At 47.8% G+C, this 18,874-nt stretch overlaps 1 protein-coding gene across 1 annotated transcript in view; it reads right to left on the bottom strand.

Moving 5' to 3' along the window:
• The window catches only part of EFCAB3 (EF-hand calcium binding domain 3), a 40,412-nt gene that overhangs the window by 17,872 nt on the left and 3,666 nt on the right, over positions 1-18,874 (bottom strand). The window contains exons 5-21 of the mRNA XM_084616010.1: positions 17,689-17,793; positions 17,100-17,171; positions 16,793-16,897; positions 16,468-16,539; positions 15,567-15,671; positions 14,951-15,022; positions 14,632-14,736; positions 13,918-13,989; positions 12,629-12,757; positions 12,045-12,116; positions 10,662-10,766; positions 9,739-9,810; positions 8,285-8,389; positions 7,705-7,776; positions 4,644-4,748; positions 4,480-4,551; positions 2,302-2,404 (exon numbers count right to left, since the gene is read on the bottom strand). Of these exons, the coding sequence (XP_084472136.1) occupies positions 2,302-2,404; positions 4,480-4,551; positions 4,644-4,748; positions 7,705-7,776; positions 8,285-8,389; positions 9,739-9,810; positions 10,662-10,766; positions 12,045-12,116; positions 12,629-12,757; positions 13,918-13,989; positions 14,632-14,736; positions 14,951-15,022; positions 15,567-15,671; positions 16,468-16,539; positions 16,793-16,897; positions 17,100-17,171; positions 17,689-17,793 (1,543 nt within the window). The remainder of the gene's footprint in view (positions 1-2,301; positions 2,405-4,479; positions 4,552-4,643; positions 4,749-7,704; positions 7,777-8,284; positions 8,390-9,738; positions 9,811-10,661; positions 10,767-12,044; positions 12,117-12,628; positions 12,758-13,917; positions 13,990-14,631; positions 14,737-14,950; positions 15,023-15,566; positions 15,672-16,467; positions 16,540-16,792; positions 16,898-17,099; positions 17,172-17,688; positions 17,794-18,874) is intronic.

Below are 18,874 nucleotides of genomic sequence, written 5' to 3'. Positions count from 1 at the left end.
CTATTGAAGAATCCATCCTCATTAATCTCATCGTTATAGAGTATAGCTTACATTTCTGGAGAGCTCTGGTTTTTGCATTAACTGGAATAAATCACAAGCAACGAATGTATCCAAAAGACCAGATCCTTCTCAGACTCAGCATTTTCCATTTCCAATATGCAAGGAAATAACTTACTTAGGTGTTTTGTCCTAATCTTTCCAAAATTGTTTCTATAAATATGGACTACATATAAAAACAACTGTCCAAGGATGTAGAAAGGTGGTGTCTCCTCCCTGTATCCTTACTGGGGAAAATAGAAATAGCCAGAATGAATATCTGCCCAAGATTGATTTTATATCATTAGCCTGTTGCCTTTCAAGGTCTTTCCCTCCCTCACTCTTTGCTCAAATCAATAGGCTAATCATGCAATTTATATGAGATAAAAACCAGCCTCACTTGTCACACAAGACCCTTAAAAATACTGGACAACGGGAGGTCGGGGGTTGCTAGATCTGTGTCTGTATTATCTAGCATTCCAAATGCGTCCTATTTTAAGGTGGTTCCCCTCCAGTTGCTCTGCATACACACCGGCCTGGTTTGAGATAGAAAAAAGCTTAGCTATATCATTTGGTTCCCTCTCTTCTTTTATATCCCTTAAGAGGCTACCCACACCCTTAAGGAAAAGTCCAATCTTTGCATCTACATGGGGCACCCTGCAATGCACTAAGATGATTACAGCATCCGATCTTACTAATTCTCTTCTCGTACCACTACAGGATAACACATGCATCAGGATCAAGGCCAACTCCATGCTTATTGGATATCAGGAAAAACTTTTTCACTAGGAGGGTGGTGAACCACTGGAATGCGTTACCTATGGAGGTGGTGGAATCTCCTTCCTTAGAGGTTTTTAAGACCAGGCTTGACAAAGCCCTGGCTGGGATGATTTAGTTGGGGTTGGTCCTGCTTTGAGCAGGGGGTTGGACTAGGTGACCTCCTGAGGTCCCTTCCAACCCTGATATTCTATGATTCTATGATTAAGACAATTTGGATAGAAAAAGAATTAACAGAAATTAAAGATGTAATACAAGATGATAGACTGGCCTCCTTCAATTCTACATGTAACAAATATCCTCTATTACTGCCTCACACGTCCTTCTTTCAGCAGCTATTTTCAAGGATTCATGCAGGAAGAGGGGACAATTGGTCCATTTCAACTCTTTCACCTCTAGAAGAGGATGATAACAAATATGGAAACAAAAGTCATTTTGTAGGAATTACTTAGATGGCATAATGCTTTACAGTACCCTCTCAATCTCAGTCTCAAAGGAAAATGGGAAAAAGAACATATCCTCCCAGGTTTCCGTTGTGAGAATAAAGGCTATCTGGGTTAATGTGCAAGATACTTCAAGTTCTTTATCCTTGTGATTCTTCCAGAACAAGACATTAAACAGGCGCAACTGGACTCCAGAACATGTGTTTAAGGCAATGCACAGCAAATACTGGATATGCAAACAGCCACGTGCCAACCTTTTGCATATTTTCTAGACCTGTCCAGAAATGCACATGTTCTGGAACACCATATTCAGTACTCTCTCAAAAACTTTGTGTGTGCTCTCTTTCCTTCTCCAAGCCTATGTGTTTGAGGGGTGATGAATGAGTTTGTGTTACCAGTAAGAAGTGGATTGCAGTCACTATTTTAGTGGCCAAAAGACTTATTTTGAGAATTCCTCCTTCATTTACAGACTGGCTTAGTGACCTCCCTACTACTGCATTGATGGGAAAAGTGACTCTGCCTAATAGAAACACTTGGAAAAGGTATGAGGCTGTGGTCACACATGAAACAATTGCATACGTTTGCAGCTGAGTATATATTAGTTCCTGTTACTCAGAGGTTATGGTATCATTTATCTAATTAGTCACTTTACTAACTGATGCCCTCCATGACCTGTATGGGGTCAGCTTCCCCGCCCCCCCCGGTTTTGCAAATAATGAAGGTTGAATTTTGTTACTGAGAGGTTATTTCTATCTGGTGCATGTCATTCTATACGTTTCATTTAGTTATGTGTTTATATTTTCTATACAAACAAGAAGAAAAAAAGGAAAGACAGAAACTCAGTTACACACACACAGTATTACAGCCACAGGGGGGCATGGGAGAGTCCAGCAGAGCCAGCTCCTTCAGCTGGAAAAAAGGGTAATTAATGCTGATTACTGCACCAAGCATGCTGGGTGTTTTACTGGCAGGAGTGAAGGCAGGGATCCTGCTCAGAGGACCTGACAATCCATGGTGATGGCAGCCCAGACACCTCCACACTCACCCGCTGGTCTTTTTTGGCAGGGGTTTCAACATCATCTTCTTCGGCAGGGACTTCAGTGTCATATTGGTTTCAGAGACCAGGCCAAAGGTCGTCTGAGGTTTCTCTGGGGTGTAACACAAACAGGTAGAGAGGGTCAGAGGCTCCCTCCCACTTTAAACCTCCTTTGATCCCAGAGCTTGGGACCGGAGACAGCTTTAAGGAGGAGGGTAGCAAGAGGAAGGCCACTATACAGACTCAGGAAGGAACCCCTGAGTGATGTGCTGCTATGCAAGCACTTAGCTGCTTTGTGCCTCCATTTCCCCATCTGTACAATGGGGATAATGGCACTCTCCTCCCTCCCGAGGGGGGTCATGAGGGAAAATATATTAATGCCTGGGAGGCACTCAGATTCTACGGGCAATGGGGCTAGATAAGGGGTAGGGGAACTAAGAGCTAGTTTCCCTGTTCTTTCCTGGCTATCTCACCTCATGGATCGGGGCCGTCAGCTCTGTGACTTGCATCCAGAATCATGACACTCCTCCAAGTTTAAGCAGCCCTGGGCTTGAGGTATTCCGAGCTCTCCAGAGCCTTGACTTACCCCCCATGAGATACCGATCTCACTGGGGCTTCTGCCAAGCAGCTAAACCTGCCATGACACACCTGAAATTGTGGCCTCAGTACTGCCCCACCCTGACTGTCTAGTGTCCTAAGTCCCCATTGTTGTGCAAGAGGTAGTGTAAAAAAGGTTAAACGATGGTTAACAAAGCACAATCGACTTTGGGATGCCCAGGACGTGGCAATTGCCACAAGCTTCATTCAACTCACCGGCTCCCAACCCAGCTCAGCGATGGGCATTAGACCTTGTGATTATGACCTCACCATGCTATGTGCCCAGACAATCCGTAACCCCCAGCAACATTTGTGACCCAGAGAGGCTTTTTGCCTGTTTTACGGCATGCCTGAGAGACAGACAGCAGAAGCCATTCAAGAGACACCAACCTCTACCCACACGTTACCATCTCTAAGTACGTCACCATGGGGAACTGCCAGAGAGCAAAGGAACAGTGACCAGGGTGCTTAGCAGCAGACAGAACCAGAAGGGTACCCAGAAGTCACCTACTACAGGACAGGCCCAACAAAGGAAGTAACAGAATGCCACTAGCCGTCACCTACAGCCCCCAACTAAAACCTCTCCAGCGCATCATCAAGGATCTACAACCTATCCTGAAGGACGATCCCTCACTCTCACAGACCTTGGGAGACAGGCCAGTTCTCGCTTACAGACAGCCCCCCAACCTGAAGCAAATACTCACCAGCAACTACACACCACACAACAGAAACACTAACCCAGGAACCTATCAGTGGAACAAACTGCGTTACCAACTTTATCCGCATATCTATTCAAGGGACACCACCCTAGGATCTAACCACATCAGTCACATCATCAGGGGCTCGTTCACCTGCACATCTACAATGTGATATATGCCATCATGTGCCAGCAATGCCCCTCTGCCATGTACATTGGACAAACCGGACAGTCTCTACTCAAAAGAATAAATGGACACAAATCAGACATCAAGAATTGTAACATTCGAAAACCAGTAGGAGAGCACTTCAATCTCTCTGGACACTCAATAACAGACTTAAAAGTGACCATTCTTCTACAAAAAAACTTGAAAAACAGACTTCAATGAGCAAGTGCAGAACTAGAATTAATTTGCAAACTGGACACCATCAAATTCGGCCTGAATAAAGACTGGGAGTGGCTTGGTCACTACAAAAAATAATTTTCCCTCTGTTGATAGTCACACCTTCTTGTCAACTGTTGTGAATGGGACACATCCATCATGATTGAATTGGCCTTGTTAGCACTACAAAAAGTAATTTCCCCTCTGTTGATATTCACCCCTTCTTGTCTACTGTTGGAAATGGGCCATATCCATCCTAATTGAATTGGCCTCATTAGCACTGACCCCCCCACTCAGTAAGGCAACTCCCATTTTTCATGCGTTGTGTATTTGTACCTGTCTACTGTATTTTCGACTCCATGCATCTGATGAAGTGGGGTTTAGCCCGTGAAAGCTTATGCCCAAATAAATTTGTTAGTTTCGAAGGTAACACAAGGATTCCTCGTTGTTTTTCCTGATACAGACTAACGCGGCTACCCCTCTGAGACTCTTTAATAAAGCTCTTGCTCACCGGGTCCTTGGGTCATTGGCTGGGCAGCACTCACTCCTCGCATGAATTGGCTCAAATTCACCTTCCCATCGGCTGTAAGGGAAAATCTGGCTCAGGCATTCGCCCAGTTTTCTGGCACCGATGCGAACGCTACCACGCAGCACAGGGAGACCTGAAAGACTCACCATCCACCGTCATGAATTTCAGCGCCTCCTGCAGTTCCTCATTGGTTAAGTAGATCCCCATGTGGACCAGGATGGAGTCCAGGTGACTAGGATCAACTCTGTCCCCTTTAAGTAGATAGAAGGATTAGGGGTTTTACTGTTTGCTTTCTTGTAGCTATGACAACCACTCCGAATTCTTACCAGGTGCACTTTCCCCGCTCCCTCCCGGGAAGCCCATAATTTGAAATAGCAGAGTCCCCTTAGACCTTTTGGCATCACCTCTTTGAGATGTAAAAAACCTCAATTAAGGCCACTGGGGCCAAATCCTCCTCTCACAGACACTGTTGCAAATCAGAAGTCTCTCCACTGGGGCCAGATCCCGTCGATCAGTATAGCTCCATCGACTTCAATGGATCTGGCCCAGCAGAGTTAAAATGGTGTAACGCCAGTGTAACTGCACCCCAGCACCCAACCCACGCATCTTGGGCCAAATTCTGCTCTCAGTTACACCAGTGTGGATGTAGACACTGACAGCAGAATTCACACCCATGTGAGTTGATGGTTTGCTACGTTTGAATAATGAAGTGCGATATATTAAGTGAAGGATCCTTTTGGCTTTTGCTGATGGTGCTGAAGGCACTGGTGAAATTCCCCCAGGCAGAGAAGAGAGCCAGCACAAGGGCTAAGTGCCATTTCAGTCCCATGAAAGACCTCCAGCTAGGGCTTATATGGCGCAAGCCCTCTGCTCAGGGGTGAGCTTGACCCTTTGGGTAGATCAGGAAGTGAGGTTCTTGTTCAGGTGTGTTGATCTAAAGTGATTATTGGAGCACCTCACCATCTTTACTGTATTCAGCCTCACAACATTAAAGAGACAGGGCAGTGCTATTCTCTTCATTTTACAGATGGGGAAACTGAGGCAGGATTTTTTTTTTAAAGGGCCAGATTTTTAAAAGGCATTTAGGGGCCTACAGATGCACACCGGGGCTTAGTGGGATTTGCAATTTTTTTAAAAAACTGTTACTAGGCACCTATCTACTTCTTTAGATGACTAACTACCTTTAAAAATCTGGCCCTAAGTGCCTTGTCCAAGACCACACTGGGAGTCTAGGGCAGAGTAGGGAATTGACCCCAGGTCTTCGGAGTTCCAGGCTAGCACCCTGAGCGCTGGGCCATCCTACCTCTCCTGTATGACTATAAAACTGTTAATGCCACTGGGAATCAAAGCCCTGCCAGGCTCGGCTGGTTCTCGTGTTTTAATAAGAACTTTGAAATCGCCAGCACCTCAGTGGGAACTGCCTGCTCATGTTTAGTGGCAGACTCTGCCTCTTCAAAACTGCTGGTGATAACAAATGTTGAGCTCAGTCCTGCAGTCTCTACTCACATGAGTAGCCTCACTGAATTCTGGAGGCCTTACTCTTGCGAGTCGGATTTGCTGGATCATTCCCTTAAACCCCGTAACCCCGGTGCTTGCTGCTTTTTTCCAGGATCCTGTTCCCTGTGTTCTCAATGGGACGGTTTAAGATGTGATATCAACATCTTTTCCACCAAGGGTAAGTCAAGTTCTTTTGGAAATGTATGACTCCAAGCATGCTGGAGCTGCATGAAAGCTGGTGGTCTGGGGATCCTATAAGCCTGACTGACATGAGGCGCTCACCCTCCCATGTAGAGTCAGGGGGCCACCCCCCTGGACTCCATTCATTCGATAGGAATGCGGAGGGTTTTCCTAAGTGCAAGATCATTAAAAACTGGGGCCAGTATTTTCACAAGGGGGGGCCTGCAGTTATGTGCCCAAAGGTCCAGATCCTCAAAGGTAAAGTGTAGGTGTCTAACTCCCATTGATTTCAATGGGAGTTCTGGGCATACGTAGCTTTGAGGAGTTGGGCCTAAGTCCATATGGAGGAACGTAAATCAGCACCATCTTCTCCTGTTCAATTCCAGGGACGTGGGTGAGTGCTGAGCGCTTCTCGAAATTCAGCCACTTCCTTTAGAGGCTCCGACAGGAGCAGGGCTCACTGGAAATCACAGCTCACTTGTGGGTACTGAGCACTCTTGAAAATCTGGGCCCAGCTGCCTACCTTTGGGCAGCCAGTTTTGAAAATCTTGGCCTGACCTTGGAGGGTGGGGTTGTGAAAAGCAAAGTGCTCAGCAATGGCCTGACTTGGTGCCCAGGGAAGCCAATGGGAGCCGAGTCACATTCAACACCGAAGGCTTTTAAAGTGCACTCTAGGTGACTGAGGACAGGTCTACATTTAAAACGCTGTGTCGGCCGCGCCTCGCTGCTGGAGCACTTTAATGAAGACGCTTTAAGTCACTGGGAGAGAGCTCTCCTGTCAGCAGAGTGACTCCACTTCCCCGAGAGGTGGCAGCTCTGTCGGTGGGAGAAGCAGTCTACAAGGGGGTGTGAGGTCAGTATAACTACGTTTAATTTTTCACACCCCTGCGTGATATAGTTATACCGCTAGAGGTCTGTAGTGTAGACCTGGCCTTGGAAGCACCGACAGACAATGGGATTTGTGCTGATATTTCCAAAGGAGCAGAAGGAAGGGAGGTGCCTAAATCCTGCTGAAATTCAGTGGGAGTCGGCCACTTAACGACTTTTGCTTCCTTTGAAATCCCAGCCTGTGGTCCTAAGTCACTTAGGCCAGATCTAAACCGCGACCGCTGTGTGCGTGCAGCGCTGTACGTGAAGACAAGCCCTTTGGCTACAGTGAGGAGAGAAATCCTCTCAGAGGGAACGAGAAGAAGGGTGGGATAGACGGCAGCCAGCAGAGTGGGGAGCATGGGCTGGATTCAGTGTGAACAACAGTAACTCCACTGAAGTCAGTGGGGTCGCACCCACTCTCACTAGATCAGAAGATGGGTCTGTAACTCTGGCCATGAGATCAAAGCCTCTGAAGTATTTAAAGGCCAGTTCTGGAAAGAAGCTCCCCAAGGAGAACAGACAGGCCTGAACAAGCAGCTGCAGGAGAAGCCGCGTCCTCAGAAAAAAAAAAACATGGAGAGCGACTATACGCTGCTCTCTGACAGTCCAGGTAAGGCCACATCAGCAACGGATGCGAAGAGCACGTCTGTTCTTGCTTACTTTCGGCCTGGGAGGGTCTCCGCATACCCATCATGCTCTTCATAAATGCACTCAGGCTGACTGTCCCGTCTCCTGCGAAGGAAAGCACCACTCAGAGACAAGGGCCAGACACGGCCATGCGCAGGGAAGCAGCTGAGCGAATGGGGGCTTGGATTCTGGGCTCTGTTCCTCCTGCTTTACAGCACAAGAGCAGCTTCCAGCTCCTTGGCAATCCCTGCAGGCAGAGGGAATTGCCACATGGGGTAATGACTCTATGCCACCCCACATAGCCCCCTAGATAGAGGGCATAGTGTGGAATAGCTGGAGGGGAACTGTTGTGGCTAGGGAATCTGAGAGCTTCAGTTGTTCCCCGCTGCCCCCTTGAAGCCATCAGAGCTGGGTGTAAGTGAGAGCAGCCTTTGGGTCTAAGGGGGAAGGTTGGCTGAGGTGCGGGGGGGATGGGGTTCGCACCTTTGGCATGCTGAGACAGTAGCAGGAGGGAGCAGACTCTAACCACCACCACATTGGCAGCAGGAGGCCTTGCCCCACACAACAGGCTCTGACAACACAAACGGGCCAGAGTGGGAGTGGACGTGCTCACTGTCAACGGGGCTGTGCTTCAGCACCTCCTGCAGCTCCTCCTGGGTTAAATGGATCCCCATGCCGGCCAGGACGGCGTCCAGGTGCCCCACATCCACTTTGTCCTCTGGGAACGGAGAGGAGAAGATTGGACTCTGCATAGGCTCATTAGTCCTACATTAAAGAATCATCCTGAAGAACGAAACCAGGCTTTCTTCCCTTACATGCAGCCAGGCTGGGGAGTGACACTTGGTAATATAAGGATAACATTAATAATAAAAACAATAACCCTTTGTTTTTTTCTCTATCTTACACACAGAAGAGTGAAATGAAACTTGTACCCATTCTGGACAGAAGGGAAGTATCATCATTTATACAAGAGGGGAAACCGAGGCACAGCAATTACATTTTTATTCAAGGTCAGATATAATTAGGTGATTTGCCCACGCGTTTGCAGCACAGGAAGAAAAAGACCCCAGGTGTCTTGGCCTCTAGACCTATTCATATGTGCAAAACAGTCCTTCCCCTCTCTGCACGACCTGCTAAGGAATACCGAAACCTTAAAAATATTATTGTCGTGCCTAGGAACCCAGTCACGAAAGAGGACCCCACGTTGCTAAGCACTGTAGATACACAGGAAAGAAAAGGTCACTGCTTTAAAGAGCTTACATTCTATGGCCTAGTAGCATAATTCCCGCAAAGTATAAGAGACTTACAGCAGCGATGAATTTAGCCCTAGGTGTTGGTTATTTATTATGTTTGAAAACTTTGTTAAGTATCTTAGACACAAACCCCTTATCCTCTTTGATAAAAGAGGTGAAAACGGGTTGGGCTCGCATTTAGACTCATTTGATTTGTCCCCTATTGGGATGGACTCACCATGTAATTTGAATGCCCGAGATCCATCTACGAAAACAGGTCTTATATTCTGAATTAAGCTAAAGCAACTGTAAGCGTGGAGGGCAGATGAAATGCTTCAAAGACACCCTGAAACAAAACCTGCCCCAAGCGAACATTTTTGACTCAACCTTTGAGCAACAGGCAATGGATCGTTTTGCAAATGCATCTTTGCAAATACCCAGGAAACATGAAATACATTATTCAGCTAGAAGGGGAAAGAACCCGCTTCTAATAAGTTTTTCACAATACTTAACTGAGGGCTTGTCTATACAGACGGTTAGTGCACAGTAAGCTGGTATGTAAATCTACAGCTTTCTAGCCTGCCATGCACTAATTGGCGGAGTGGACCCTGTTACCATTCACTAAAAGCTCTGTAGCTGCACTTTGATCTACTCCCATTTCAAGAGGGAGGTAGGAAATGTCTGAATTAAGGTCCACGACATAACCTTAACTCTGCCCCCTTGTGTGGATTCATTAGGAGACCATCTTTAATTACATGGTCACATAGTATTTTCTCCTGCCTCATTCAGTGTACTCTCCTTTTCCAAACATAAGTGTTATTATGTTCTCACTCACCTTCCCCTGGGGGCAATTTCTGGACAGCCCTCACCTCCTTCATAAATTCACCCAAATTCACCTTCCCGTCCGCTGCAAGGTAAAGCACAGCTCAAAGTCAATGGAAATGACAAACAGACACTAAAGAAAAGAGGCAGAAGGGAATGGACATCATTGCTAAGTTCTGGTCAGACAAGAGACTTTATTCCTTGTAAAAGAAAACTGGAGGAATCCTTGAGAGGAGGAGGCATGGAGTTAGAATCAGAAAAGGGAGGGTATGAAGGATGGAGGATAGGTTCAACAATGGCTATTAGCCAAGATGGTCGGGGTGCAACCCAGCTCTGGGTGTCCCTAGTCTCTGATTGCCAGAGGCTGGGAGAGGATGACTGGGGATGGATCACTTGATGATTGCCTGTTCTGTTCACTCCCTCTGAAGAATCTGGCACTGGCCACTGTCAGAAGACAGGATACTGGGCTAGATGCACCATTGGTCTGACCCCATCTGGCCATTCTTATGAAATTCAAGTGGCCATATCCTGAGCCCACTTGCACTGGTGTGAATACAGATGAACCCCGTTGGACCCGATTCTTATTTACACAATGATCACTTTACACTGTTCTAGATGTGGTGCAAAAATATAAATGTGTCCTACCTTAAGGCCACTTTACATTGCCAGGATAAGGTAAAGTGGCCTTAGTGTAAATGAGAACCAGTCAATCAATCCATTGGTGATGGTGGCATTACCTAGATTTACACCAGTGTAAGTGGGAGCAGAATCTGGGCCTTGGATCAACTGTCCCTTGTCCCTGTTGTGTACACATCACGTTACTTCTTTTTACATGCACAAATCACGCATGCAGCAGGGTTTCCAATGCTCTCCATCCATTTGTGCTGATTTCACGCCCCCTGCTGGAGAACACAGAGGAAGATTTGCAATACAAACCATCAACAGTCACGTGTTTCAATGCTTCTTGGAGCTCCTCATTGGTTAAATGGGCTCCCATTCTGTCCAGGATGGAGTCCAGGTTCTGGAGATCAACCTTATCCCCTGGGATACATGGGAAAGAGGTCTAATTTAGTCAATGGGGAGCTTTGCCTGAGTAAGGAAAGAGTAATAACATATAGTGGGTCGACAGAGAAAGAGAGAGAGTGTAAGGAAGATACAGATGAGAGCTGTCAGAGGCCATGTCTACACTGCCATTTAAAGTCAGGCTCAAGCCTAACCCCCCTTCTGTCTACACACAAATGGTGCTAACCCAGGGCTTGGACCCAGCAGCCCATCGTGGTGGATGGTCAGAGCCTGAGCCAAGCTGGGATCCAGGGTTCAAGCACTATAGCTTTGCAGTATAGATGCAGCCCCACTGGATGTGTGCTCTGGGAATTTGCCAAAAATATCCCACAATCCCCCAGGCAGACTTACTTTGTTCTCAGGACAGTTAAGTTTACCCACCCTGCACCATGAACAAAGGGCTAAAGCAGCCATGTTTTTGGAGAGTGCTAGGAAGTCTGGGATATGGGTGGGTTGGACTCAGGCCCACATAATGCAGTGTAGACGCTGGAACCCAGGGTTCAACAGTTCCTAACCTGGAGACTCCTAGGCTAACAAAGCCAGGAGCTGCTAACGTGTGTTCTACTAACCCGGGGCATACAATGCAGTGCAGACAGACCCTGGGAACACAGGAGAGAAAGGCACAGTGGCAGAGAGTTCCCCGAGGAAAGAGCTGCAGGAGGCCTGAAGGAGAGCAGTAACGGGGAGCTGTTGGTGATGCGTTCTGAGGAAACCTGTTGGGAGGGCTGGCGAGAGCTGGGGATCCCCGGCAAAGTGCAGGAAGGCTCATGCAGAGGCCCTGAAGAATGAGGGGAAGAACCAGCTTGGTCAGGCCATACTGGGCCCAGGAGGGGTTGACTCTGGAGAAAGATCCCCAGGAGCAGGGATTAGACTCACAGGGCAGGCGGCCAGGGAGTGGAACATTGCAGGGAGGCCTCTAGGGGGAGACCTGACTTTGGGCTACTGGAGAAGACTCGTGGGAGAGAGGGGGTGTTGGGATTCTCAGGTGGATGGCCTGGAGAGTGGGGGCCTGGAAGAGGCCAAAGGAACTGAGACCGACTGGCTAATAACCGTCAGGTGAGGGACCAGAGAATGGGATTGAAGAGCTGCTGTGTTCCTTTGTTTTACTTCAGAGTTTTCAGAATAACTGATTTTACAATGATAAGGGATCTGCATGTGCTGCTGAGGTCAGACGCAGGAGGGCACCCGCACCAGGCTTTCCCCAGAACAGAGCACACCAGGGATGGATGTGGGGAAAGAGCAGTTGTTCTCACTTACTTTCAGCCTGGGACGGTCTCCGTGTACTCATCACGCTCTTCATAAACGCACGCAGGCCGACTTTGCCGTCTCCTGCAAGGGAAAGCACCACTCAGAGACAAGGGCCGGACATGGCCATGGGCAGGGAAGCAGCTGTGCAAGCTGGGCCTCAGATTCTGGGCTTTGTTCCTCCTGCTTTACACCGCTTCAGTGTGACAAAGGCAGCCTCCAGCCATCAGGGAACCCTTGTCCACAGAGGAAATGGCCACGTGGGGCAATGGCTTTATGTCACTGCCTCACTGCAGCCTCCTGTACAGAGGGCTTATACAGTGGAGGGAAAGGGTCATGACCAGGGACCCTCAATGCTGTGGTTGTTCCCAGCTGCCCCCTTGAGGCCATAAAAGCTGGGTGTAAGTGAGAGCAGCCTGAGGGTCTAAGGAGGAAGATGGCCGAGGTGAGGCATGGGTGGGGTTAACTCCTTTGACAAGCTGATGGAGCAGCCTCCCCCACCACCTCTGCCCACCACCACATTGGCAGCAGGAGGCCTCGACCCACACAACAGGGCTCTGACAACACAAATGGAGCCAGAGTGGGGACATGCTCACTGTCAACTGGGCTGTGCTTCAGCACCTCCTGCAGCTCCTCCTGGGTTAAATGGATCCCCATGTTGGCCAGCACAGAGTCCAGGTTTCCCACATCCACTTTGTCCTCTGGCGATGGAGACCGCACTTGGTCTTTAAAGAAACATTTCGAACAACTGAACTAGGCATTATTCTGCTATGTGCAGCTAGGATGGGGATGGAGAGTCGACAATATAACAACAATAATAAAAAAAACATTCCTTCCATCTGACTATCTAAAACCACTTCACACAGATTAGTGAAATACATCTTACACTTGCCCTGGGAAACAGGGAAGAATTATCTCCATTTTACAGGAGGGGAAACCGAGGCACAGACAGACTAAATGATTAGTTCCTGACACAAAGAGTTTTGCTCAAGTGTTTGCAGCAGCGATTGGAAGAGAACCCAAGTTCCTTGGCCTCATGACCTATCCATATGGGCAAAACAATTCTTTCACTCTGTACACGACTTGCTAAATGACACTGAAACCTATCTCACTATTATGAGATAGTGGTGTAATGCCCCAGAAGCCAAGGGGAGTAATAGCAGGGCTGAATTTAGCCCTACACATCCCTTATTTACTATGTTAGAAAAATTCTGCAACGTATTTAATCACAAACCTCTTATCCTCTTTGACATCCTTTACGATGGCATTTAAAGCATCCTGGATATCAGCAAATACCCAGAATGTATTGTAAGTTATGCAGCTTGTGCACCTAATAAAGCAAGAACTCCTAACATCATTAAGAAAATGCATGAAGTGGAAAGAATCCAATCCATTAAGAATCTTGCCCTTCTAATTAATTTTTCATGATAGTTAACTGAATCCTTTGTTTCAAGCCAAAATAGCGTAGATAAGTAGTTGTCCGTTAGAGCAGTTTCTCTTAGCTTTGTATCCTTGAGAGCTTAGTCACGCATTGCCAGTATTAGTATTATGTATGAAAACCTCTGGTAAAAGAACGCCAATAGGGCCCCAATCCCACAATCACTAATGGATGGTACCCGTGGGACTTCAATGAGACTTAATGTGAGAAGTCCAGTCTATGCCCATTTGCAGGATCAAGGCCTAAGGTTACGAAGTCATGTACTCAAGAGTTAAAACGGCCATAATTAAGGTAGCTGATGTAACCTTAACTCTGCCCCCTTGTGTGGCTTCATTAGGAAATGTCTTTAATCACACAATCACATAACACTTTTTTCCCCAAAGGGCTCCTGCATCATTAAGACTACGTTCATCTACCACCCATCTCTATTATTAGACTCTCACTCACCTCCTTCCAGGGACAATTTCTGGACATTTTTCACCTCCTTCATACATTTACCCATATTCACCTTTCCGTCAGCTGTAAGGTAAAGCACAGCTCAGGGTCAAAGGAAATGACAAACACACACAGAAGGACAAAGAGGCAGAGCAGCACTGAGTTCACTGCTATAGTTCAGGTAAGGTAGCACTGGAAGACACACTTTCACGTAAGTTGCTTTGAACTATCTTCATTTGAAACAGAAACTGGATGGAATCCTGGCAAAGGGTCACAGTGCTGGGACTGGGAATGGGTGGACACGACATTCAAAGGGCAAGATCCTGCTCCTGTATCCAGTGACGTAAATCCAGATTAACTCCATTGGAGCAGAGTCTCATTTACGCAATGGTCATTTCACATTACTTTAGTCAGTGCACACATATCATTCAATCTGACTTTAAGGCCCCTTCACACTGCGAGCGTGGGGGAAATTGGCCTTTGTGTAAATGGCCATCAGTCAATCAGTTCACTGACATCAGTGAGGTTACGCCAGATTTACACCGGCGTAAGTGGGAGAAGAAGCTGAGGCTAGGACTGATTGTCCCTTGTCTGTATTGTGCACACATCTCACCACTGTCTTCTGACAAGCACACAGCACGAACACACAGCAGGATTTCCAAGGTTCCCCATCAATTCTGCTGACTTCAAGCCCGACCAAAAAACAGTGTGGTTTGCAATACCCACCATCAACGGTCAAATGTTTCAGCAGCTCCTGCCGCTCCTCATTGGTTAAATGGACCCCCATGCTGTCCAGGATGTAGTCCAGGTTCTGGATATAAACGTTGTCTCCTAAGTTACATGGGAAAGTCCTATAATTTAGTCTATGGGTTAGCTTTGCCTGAGTGAGGAGAGAGTAATAATGGAGTCAGGACCTCAGGGTTTGGCTTGTGCAAAGAATGGGCAAGGTCCCCCCACTTTAACTCTCATCTATACCTGTCTCCTACTGTCTGGGCAGGGGCACACCAATAATGAATGTGCAGAGAGAGCGTCTGTACTCACTTACTCTGGGCCTGGGAGGGTCTCCGTGTACTCATCATGCTCTGCATAAAAGCACTCAGGCTGACTTTGCCATCTGCTGTAAGTAAGGGAAGGCAACACTCAGAGACAAAGGCCACAAAAGGACATGGGCAGCTGAGCGAGTGGGGCCTGGGGTTCTGGGTTCAGTTCCTCCTGTTTTATAGCTCCCTCGTGGCACAAAGGCAGCTTCCAGCTACCTGGGAATCCCTGCGCACCGAGGCAATGGCCACACAGGGCTCTGGCTGTATGGCCCTGCCCCACTGCAGCCTCCTGTAGAGAGGGGTAGGGGGGAATAGCTGGAGGGGAAGGGGCATGGCCTGGGAATCTTCACACTCTAGCTGTTCCCAGCTGCCCCCTTGAGGACAAAAAAGCTGGATGTAAGGGAGAGCAGCATTTAGATCTAAAGAGGAAGAGCAGCTGAGGTGAGGTGAGGGTGGGGTTAGCACCTTTGACAAGCCCAGGCAGCACTAGGAGGGAGCAGACTCCCACAGTGCTTCTGCCCACCACCACGTTGGCAGCAGGAGGCCTCGCCCTACACAACGGGGCTCTGACAACAGCTCCGGCTGCACAAACAGAGCCAGAGTGGGTGTGGTCATGCTCACTGTCAACATGGCTGTGCTTCAGCATCTCCTGCAGCTCCTCCTGGGTTAAATGGATCCCCATGCCGGCCAGGATGGAGTCCAGGTGCCCCACATCCACTTTGTCCTCTGCGAACAGAGAGAAAATATTGGAATCTGCCCTGGTTCAGTACTTGAATGTTTAACAATCATCCCAGACAACTAAACTATGCATTACTCCCCTACATGCAGCCAGGATGAGAGAGAGATTTGGCAATATATGAATCATAACATAATAATAATAGTAATCTGTCCTAGATGAGGAGTTATTGGTAAGCACAATCCCTCTGTGCTTTGTATCCTTGACAGTTCACTAGCATATCACAAGTATTATTTTAAAAAAAGGAGTACTAGTGGCACCTTAGAGACTAACCAATTTATTTGAGCATGAGCTTTCGTGAGCTACAGCTCACTTCATCGGATGCATTCCTCACGAAAGCTTATGCTCAAATAAATTGGTTAGTCTCTAAGGTGCCACTAGTACTCCTTTTCTTTTTGCAGATACAGACTAACACGGCTGCTACTCTGAAACAAGAATTATTATTACTCTATACAAAGTCCTCTGGTAAATGAATGCTATTACAACCCCCTACACTACAAACAGTCCTGAATGTGCTTAACTTTACTTCAAGGAGACTTCACATGAGAAAAGCAAAACCAGTGCATGTTTGCAGGATCAGGGCCTAAGGTTACAAAGTCAGGCACTCAAGAGTGAGGAAGGGCCAGAATTAAGGGCTCTGGTGTAACCTTAACTCTGCCCCTTGTGCAGATTCATTAAAAGGTGATTTTTAACTACATGATGACACCCTATTTTTTCCAGAGAACACCAGCCTCATTCAGGTCACTCTCTTCTAACCTCTCTCTGGATTATTAGATGGTCACTCACCTTCCCCTGGGGGCAATTTCTGGACAGTCCTCACCGCCTCCATAAATTCGCCCAAATTCACCTTCCCATCAGCTGCAAGGTAAAGCACAGCTCAGAGTCACAGGAAATGACAGACACTAAAGAACACAGAAGCTGAGGGGCAGGTTGATCAGCTAAAATTCAGGTTGATTAGCACAGAAAGGAGATAAATTGCCATCATTTACTTAGAACTTCCTTCATCCTACATGGAAAAACTGAGGAATGCAGGGTTTCCAAAGCTCACCATCATTTCTGCTGATTTCAAGCCCCCCAGTAGAGAACGCAGAGCAAGATTTGAAATACCAACCATCAACAGTCACATGTTTCAGAGCCTCTTGCAGCTCCTCACTGGCTAAATGGACCCCCATGCTACGCAGGATGTCATCCAGGTTCTGGAGATCCACTTTATCCCCTAGGACACATGGGAAAGAGGTACAGTTTAGCCCATGGGGCAGCTTGACTGAGTCAGGAGAGTGCGATAATGGAGTGAGGACCTCAGGGTTGGTTTGGGCAGAGAATATGCAAGTCCCTCCGCATACTACTTTAACCGCATCGACACCTCTCTCCAAGTGTCAGGGTGAGGACACATCAGCCTTGCGTCTGTTCTCACTTACTCTCCGCCTGGGAGGGTCTCCGCGTATTCATCACGCTCTTCATAAACGCACTCAGGAAGACTTTGCCGTCTCCTGCAAGGGAAAGCACCACTCAGAGACAAGGGCCGGACCTGGCCATGGGCAGGGAAGCAGCTGAGCGAGTGAGGCCTGGGATTCCAGGTTCTGTTCCTTCTGCATTATAGCACCCCTGAGTCACAAAGGCAGCTTCCAGCTACTCAGGAACCTCTGGGGACACAGGAAATGGCCACATGGGGTTCTGGCTCTATGGTCCTGCCCCACTGCAGCCTCCTGCACAGAAGGCATATGGGGGGAATAACTGGAGGGGAAGGGCCATGGCCTGGGAACCTCAATGCTCTGGTAGTTCCCAGTTACCCAGCTGAGGCCATAAGAGCTGGCTGCAAGAGAGAGCAGCCTGAGGGTGTAAGGGGGAAGACGGGTGAGGCGAGGGTGGAGTTAGCACCTTTGACATGCCCAGGTAGTTCTAGGAAGGAGCAGCCACCCCCACCACCATGTTGGCAGCAGGAGGCCTCGACCCACACAAGGGGCTCTGACAACACAAACGGGCCAGAGTGGGAGTGGACATGCTCACTGTCAACGGGGCTGTGCTTCAGCACCTCCTGCAGCTCCTCCTGGGTTAAATGGATCCCCATGCCAGCCAGGACGGCGTCCAGGTGCCCCACATCCACTTTGTCCTCTGGGAACGGAGAGGAAATAACACTGGAATCCGTACTGGTTCACGACTTGTACATTTAACAGTCATCCCGCACAACTAAGCTAGGCCCTATTCCCCTTTGGGCAGCCAGGACGCGCAAGAGATTTGATGATATAGAAATAATATCAATAATCCTTTGTCTTTCTCTAGCACCTTCTATGTGAGGGTCTCAAAGCCCTTTCCACACATTTGTCAAATAAATCTCACTCTCCCCCTGGGAAGGGAAACTGAGGCACAGCACATTTAAGTGGTTTGTTCAAGGTCACACATCATTAGACGATTGGCTCAAAGTTTGCAGCAGAGGTGGGGAATGCAGGCCTGGTGTTTTGGCTTCCAGATCTATCCTTTAGCCACCAAGCCATCCTTCCTGTCTGTGCTACGCGGTGAGTGATACTGAAACCTTAAAAGTCTATGAGCGGGTGGTGCAATTCCACTGAAGTCTAAGGGAGTTGCTGCAGGGAATCTGCTTTCGTGAGCTACAGCTCACTTCATCGGATGCATGCCGTGGAAAATACAGCGGGGAGATTTATATACACAGAGAACATGAAACAGTGGGTGTTACCATACACACTGTAAGGAGAGTGATCACTTAAGATGAGCTAATACCAGCAGGAGACGCGGGGGGGGGGGAGGGGGGAAGGGGGAAGAAAACCTTTTGTAGTGATCATCAAGGTGGGCCATTTCCAGCAGTTGACAAGAACCTCTGAGGAGCTCCTGCTGGTATTAGCTCATCTTAAGTGATCACTCTCCTTACAGTGTGTATGGTAACACCCATTGTTTCATGTTCTCTGTGTATATAAATCTCCCCACTGTATTTTCCACGGAATGCATCCGATGAAGTGAGCTGTAGCTCACGAAAGCTCATGCTCAAATAAATTGGTTAGTCTCTAAGGTGCCACAAGTCCTCCTTTTCTTTTTGCGAATACAGACTAACACGGCTGCTACTCTGAAACCTGCACGGAATTTGGCTCTCGGTGCTGGTTATTCATTATGTTTGACAACATGGTAGTGTTTCTCTGGTGTCCTTAGACTGGCATTGAAATCGTTCGGCCTCTTTGCAAAT

The sequence above is a fragment of the Lepidochelys olivacea genome (assembly GCF_965140295.1).
Source record: "Lepidochelys olivacea isolate rLepOli2 genome assembly, chromosome: 27".
Lineage (NCBI taxonomy): Eukaryota > Metazoa > Chordata > Testudines > Cheloniidae > Lepidochelys > Lepidochelys olivacea.
Note: the sequence above shows the minus strand (reverse complement) of the source record. Positions and strands in the feature narration are given on the sequence as shown.